Here is a 6,871-nt window from a genome sequence, read left to right as displayed (position 1 = left end):
GAGCTGGAAATGTGAGGTTGATAAGACTGTTGTACTGTATGTTTGTTGAATCTACACCTTTAAAAAAAAAAAAAATTGTTCCATTTAGGTCCATATTTTAGTTCCAGGGAGAGACTTTCAACAACAACAACAACAACAATAAAAAAACATTTTCGACACTGATGCAGGACCATAAAATTTTTGTCCAATCCCTTAGTCCAAGGGCTACAATAGGCTGTCCTGTCAACACATGTATTTGCATACTTCCGTGCACCCTGTTTGCACAGACATAATACACATGGTTCATTTAGCTCCTGCAGACCAAGTAAGAATGGAAGGCATTATTGTAATATTATGCACTTTGTACTGTAATTATTTTTTCTCCAGTGATTGAGACATGCAGTAATCTGACAGCGTTGCATTCAACCCTTGACCAACGTCGTCTCTCATCATGTTGCTGGTTAGCCTCTGGTCTGCCTTTGCAGGTTCACGTGTTTTGGAGGAGGTGTGGCTTTGGAGACTGATTATTCAGGAGGGGTGAGATCTTATGCTTTCAAAGATAGCTTGCCATTGCTAGCCTCTCCAAAATCGCCTACTACTTAGTGGTTGAAATGGGAACTGCAGTCCAAATTCAAAATACTGGAGAGCCTTCCTCCTCAGACTCGACGCTCATGCTGGTTGCCAGATGCAAGTGAAACAGAAAATGTTAGACAATGAGTCTTACAGTGTAAGGTGATGAGTTGTTTTATCAGTGTTTAATATGTTAGGGTTAGGGTTAGGGTTAGGTTCATAGACCAGAGTAGTGTTGTCAAAAGTATCGACTGCAATTCGGTACTGAAATTTTAAAAACGCCCATTTCCTGCTAAGATTTTAGAGCTGTTGAGCGATGATCACTGTGGCCAATCACAGTCATATCTGTTGAGAGTGTGAACACAATGACCAATCAGCACTGTTTAAGAATCTGCTCAAACTTTTGACAGCACTAGACCAGAGCTTGTAAGATGGATGCTGAGACTTTTTAGGTCGGGTAGAATTTGCAATCTCTGACCTAGTTCATTTGCTTCAGTGGCTGCAATACGCTGTATTTTCTGCCCTACCTGGGATGTTGAACTCCTTTTGGGTAAACTGGCAGTGGGCGAAATCAAGCAGACCAAACCAAAAACAGACAATCTAACACAAAATGCTAATTTCACAGCTGAATAACTGGCTGTAGCGTTGTTTTTCAGAGAAACAAATATGTGAACTTAGCATGTTTCCTAAATATCTGCAAACATATTGCAGTAATTTTATGCTTTAGTACAGTCAAGTACAGTACAGTCCGACTCTACACTTTTGTGACGTAATGTGGCTTTGACTGTTGGGTTGAAGGTGCATAACAGCCAGACAGGGGTAAACCCTGCTTCTGAAACTTAAAATGAGCAATGCTCCTGGCGAGCTACCATACTGCAGAGTTCAGCTCCAAGCCCAATCAAACACACATTAACAAGCTAATCACGGTTTTCAGAGTTGGTTGAAAATTACAGGCAGGTGTGTTGGAACAGGGCTGGAACTGACGTCTGCAGCAAGCTAGCTCTCTACGAGAAGGATTGGAGACCCTGCCCTACAGTCCTGTGGACTACAACAGTGGCATACAACAGCCATTGTAAGTCAACAAGACCCCAAGTGCGAAGTTTGCCATCTGGCACAGGGCCTAAGCTCAGTTTCATCCAGCATGTATACAAGTTGAATTGTACTACAAGCAACCTTGGTATTGAATGTGACACCCAATGTGTATTTCATCCTTGATGAACACACTTGAACCAGCTTATCAATGTCTTCAGGATTACTAGGCAAATAATTCAAAATGCAGCAGCACGTCCTCTCATCTCTCTGCACTGGCTACCAGTCGCGGCTCGCATCAAGTTCAAGTCATTGGTGCTTGCCTACAGAACAGCCACGGGCTCCGCACCCTCCTACCTCCGCGCTCTCCTAAGCATCTACATCCCCTCGAGAAGCTTGCGGTCGGTAAACGAGCAGCAGCTTGTCCCATTGCAGAGAGGCACAAAATCATTCTCCAGGACATTCTCTTTCACCGTACCCTGTTGGTGGAATTACCTAGCTAACTCCAAATTCTATGCCTTCACTTTTTCTGTTCTCTTATTATCCTTATCCCTAGCTTTAACTATTTTGAACGATGACTGAAACCTTGTATAACGGGCACTTCTTGTGTTTATTGCCATCTTATAGTAAACCACTTGTAAATCCTCAATTGTAAGTCGCTTTGGATAAAAGCTTCTGTCAAATGAATAAATGTAAAGGTAATGTTAATGTACTAGAAACTTCCAGGCAAGTGTGTTGTGGCAGATTAGAGCTAAACTCTGCAGGACTTAAACTCTATCCCTCCAGGAGCAAGATTGGACACCCCTGACCTAGACAGATGACTGTAGCTCAACTTCGCAAAACATGCTGTTGCTCATTTAGAACTCTGCATGTTAATATAAGTATAGGCCCAAAGTATACTTTGTGCCGTCTCACAGACAATGTGTCTGACATTATTTTTGGCATCAGCATAGTCTGTTGATGTCCATGCAGACCAATTAATCTAGTCGAGTCCACTGTAGTGTGCATGCATCTTCTACTCGAGAATATTGCTGAGCAAGTTACATTTTCAACAGGTAAACACTACAGCTACTTTAGTTACTTGACACTACAGCTGAGACTTTTGAAGGAAACTTTATCTTTCAATCAAATACTGGGGTTTGTTACTGCAACACTAACACAACAACATATGTAACGAGACCACACACTTGCAATGCACTGGCCAAGCCTTAATGACTGCTGTCGCATACTTGTGCAGAGTGTATTTGATTTTAGTTTGAGTGAGAAATATATTACTGGTGAGTCATCTATGTTCTGTTAGCGTCTGGGAGTTCATGTGGACAGATGGGAGAGAGTGGCGAGTTGATTCAGAATAACCAAATATATTTATCGGCTTGGGTGTACTGTTTGATGAAGGACTGAATGTACCATAGTTAATGCCATTGGGATTGTCTTGAAGTTTATTCTGGGAGTCAGTGCAGTTGAGGTATAACATAAGAGAGTTTGCAGTGATCAAACATTAGTTGTTTTGAGGCACTGAGGGAATGTGGCAGATACACATGAAGAGGGAATAGAGCTTGTACAGGAGGTCCGTTTACTGAATCTCCTTACGTTGTAGAGCATGAATTAGGTTTCTTCTACTGAGCATTTAGTCATATTGAGAAAGTGGAGTTCAGGGTGGATGTTATCTGCAGATACTGGAGTAAAAAAAGCTGAGGTGAAACAGTAGACCATTCTTATGACGTCAGAAGCAGGGACCAAAATTAAGGTTTGACAAATCAAAATTAGCTTCAGTAAATAAAGTTGGCTAAAACATCTGTTGTGAGTCGTTTGGATAAAAGCAACTGGCAAATATATAACTTAAACGTCATTAAAATACAACCCGAATTCTGGAAATGTTGGGATGTTTTTTAAATTTGAATAAAATTTCAAATCACATGAGCCAATATTTTATTCACAATAGAACATAGAGAACATAACAAATGTTTAAATGGAGAAATTTTACACTTTTATCCACTAAATGAGCTCATTTCAAATTTAATGCCTGCTACAGGTCTCAAAAAAGTTGGCACGGGGGCAACAAAGGGCTGAAAAAGCAAGAAATTTGGAAAAGATTCAGCTGGGAGAACATCTAGCAACTAATTAAGTTAACTGACATCAGGTCTGTAACATGATTAGCTATAAAAGGTATTTACCAAGTAAACTGTGGACTAATAAAGCAAATAATTATTTGTGGTCCCTAGTAAGAAGGAGCAAGAGGAGCTGGTGTTTAAGAGATTGTGGTAGTGATTGTTTGACATACTGTATCAAGATAAACAGTAAGACAATGGACTACAGTCCATTGCAAATAGAAGTGTTCTCTTTCAGTTGTAGGGGAGAGAGAGCAGCTGAAGGAGATGATGTAAGCTGAGAGTGTCTATATGAATGTTAAAATCACCAAGATGGGTGTTGGGGGAAACTTCTCTAAAGTTCGTTTCAACATTTGGTCAAAAACGCAGAATGGAGTTACACAGCATTTCCTGTTTAACGGAAATTAAACCATCATGGGTTTTCATTAAGGCCTATTATCTATATTTTACAATATCACACATTATTTTTGTTTCTCTTTTTAATTAAGACAGCTTCTAATAATAAATTAAATAATTTCTTTAAATTACCTTGTTGTGATTACAACCAAAGAATTAAATTAGGCATATAGATCATATAAACATAAAGTGCAGAAGCCAAAAAGCATTCACAATGTTACAAACCAAAAAAAAAAAGAAAGAAAAAAAGAAAGGAAAAAAAAAACCTCCTCAAATATCTATTTGTTGATGTAACATTAAACCTTTTAAATGAAATGTTAGAATTACAAAAAAAAAAAAAAAAGACCTCTTGTAGTGACTGTTAAAGGATCAAAGGCTACAGACATGTACTCTGAAATTAATTAGGCAAAATATTTAAAATGACAAATGTCTAACTGGGCAAGTAAGATTATATCAATATATTAATTATATAGCAGCATCATTCAGAACTGACATGAAATCAAATATCCAAAGACAAACATATTTAAAATTTAGCTTTTTATTGAACAAGCAAAGCAGCATATTTACACAAATGTATCTGCATTGTACAAATGTTTCATCTGTTTTGGGCATCCCAGTCACTTGCTAACAAATCCTAAAGTGCATTTCACAAGGCCAAATCTTGTTCTTTTATAACTCTTCTCATTCCAGGCATTATTCATTTTAGAGTTAAATGGTTAAATGCAAGTTTGCCATTACTCTTCTAAAAGTGTTTAACTCCTTCTGCTATTAGATACTTTTCAACTGATTTTATTTTGTATCAATCTCTAACTGTTGTTTATAACTGATTTATGGAACTGAGTAGTGCATAGTGAACATTATACACTTTACACGTTTAAAAACGGGATTATGAATGTAGTAACACAGTCTGTGCGCTGTGAGATAAAATTCAGCTTACATACAATTCTGTACCACCAATGGTGATAGAACATATCTGGTTCAGAGGAAAGGGATTTAAAACATTCATCAAATCAAAAAGAAGCGTTTACAAGTCAAACGCAGGTTTAACACTGCTTTGGTGTACATGCATTAGTCAACACCGTAGCATATTAGTCATACAGATTTTATTCCCACCACTGTTGAGCCTAGTTAGGCAAAATAGCGTTGATTATCAGCGGTATGACCTGATGTTGCTTCATACAGTGTAGCACTACAAATGTGCTCAGAATCCACTCTAACATAGAGCACGACCACAGTAACCATGAGTGCAGCAAGCCACACCACTAAACTGTCAAAGTCAACACACAAGGGTAAAAAAAAAAAAAACACGACAAAGGTACGTAAATGTACCCCTTAAGAACTGTATAAAAGTCCCACCACAGATGCCGCTCTTACTGTCCGCAACATATTTTTGCTTGGTGGTTACACTAACAGAGGGACTGCTGGCTGAAATGAATTTAAATGAGAAACGAGATGAAAACCCCTCCACCTACAACTTCTGCAGATGCCATAAAGGTCTGCCATTCACGAGACCTGAAAAGTGCACTTGTCGTACATAAGGAACAGTCACATACTTGCCAGAGTTCAGGATCATTCGACTATTTTTTAAGGCTTTCAACCGAGAGTGATCGAGTGCAGCGAAATTAGTCAGATTTGGCAGAGTGTCAAACTTTGGGATTAAGGAAATATGCAGAAGAATGGAAAAATACAGGAATACTGTAACCACTAGAAAGAATGTGAAATCAAACAGTCCAAACTTGATAGAAATGGCCAGTTTTTGTGAAAAGTCAAACAATAAAAGTTCTGTCATGATTTGCTCACCCTCGACTCGTTTTACTCGATGTTCCAACCGGTATGCTGTTCTTTTTTCATGGAACACAATGAAAATGTCAGTGTTTTGGTGAAGGGGGAGTTTTACACAAATTAAAATTCTGTCATTATCTACTCGTTCCAAACCTGGATGACTGTCTTTCCTCTTTAGAACACAAGTTGATATTTTTGAAAAATGTCTTAGCGTTTTTTTTTTTAAATCCATATTTCTTGGACCCAATGGACTTTCATTGTATAGACAAAAAGCGAACCATCCCTCAAAAAGTTATTGTATGGCTTCAGAAGAATTGTATGGTGTGTTTTTGGAGCTTGACTGCCATTGTCACTAAAAACTGTCAATGTATGGAAAAGAACAACATGGAGATTCTTCAAAAGTTTTCCTGTGTTTCACGGGAAAAAATAACATCATACAAACTGAGAATAATGCGGAGCAAATGATGACAGAATTTTTGCTACTCCTTTTAACACTTGAGCTTTAACACTTACAACCCTATAAGTAGGAAAACAAATGAACACTTTAAAATGTCCTCAGTAAACTGAGAAATCAACAGTCCAGGAAAAGGTACTCCCTTTAGAAAGTAGCTTCTTGGAGCAGAAACAAACGTTCAATATAGCGTTGTCACTTTGGCTGAAAAGAGAACAGTGGAATAGTGCCTTTATTCCAACATCTGGAGATGATAGCGGACATTGGCGATGTGCATAGGCGTTTTTTCTGGGATGAGAAGATCAGGAGAGAAGGAGGACTCTCTCCTGATGGGGCTGTCGCTAGGAGTTTTGCAGAAGGCGTCTATAATGGGGCATGACTTCATGCTCTGGAAGATGCAGGTTGAACTCTAGAGCCACGAGAGCGGGGAACTCAAAGGCTATCAGCTCTCGACGGTTCACCCTAAACCTCTCCTCCAGTTTCTAAAGAGAAAGAGGTCAAGAGTTCTCGTTATATATAACAGCAATCAAAGACCATCGTTACACAACACAGAAAC

General features: G+C 38.7%; 1 protein-coding gene across 2 annotated transcripts in view; it reads right to left on the bottom strand.

The window, feature by feature from the left end:
• Positions 1–4,604: 4,604 nt before the first annotated feature.
• The window catches only part of cables1 (Cdk5 and Abl enzyme substrate 1), a 27,731-nt gene continuing 25,464 nt past the window's right edge, over positions 4,605–6,871 (bottom strand). For both annotated transcript variants that reach the window (XM_058750409.1, XM_058750415.1), the window contains one exon: positions 4,605–6,797. In XM_058750409.1, the coding sequence (XP_058606392.1) occupies positions 6,657–6,797 (141 nt within the window). In that variant the 3' untranslated portion in view covers positions 4,605–6,656. The remainder of the gene's footprint in view (positions 6,798–6,871) is intronic.

The sequence above is a fragment of the Onychostoma macrolepis genome, chromosome 02 (genome assembly GCF_012432095.1).
Source record: "Onychostoma macrolepis isolate SWU-2019 chromosome 02, ASM1243209v1, whole genome shotgun sequence".
Lineage (NCBI taxonomy): Eukaryota > Metazoa > Chordata > Actinopteri > Cypriniformes > Cyprinidae > Onychostoma > Onychostoma macrolepis.
Note: the sequence above shows the minus strand (reverse complement) of the source record. Positions and strands in the feature narration are given on the sequence as shown.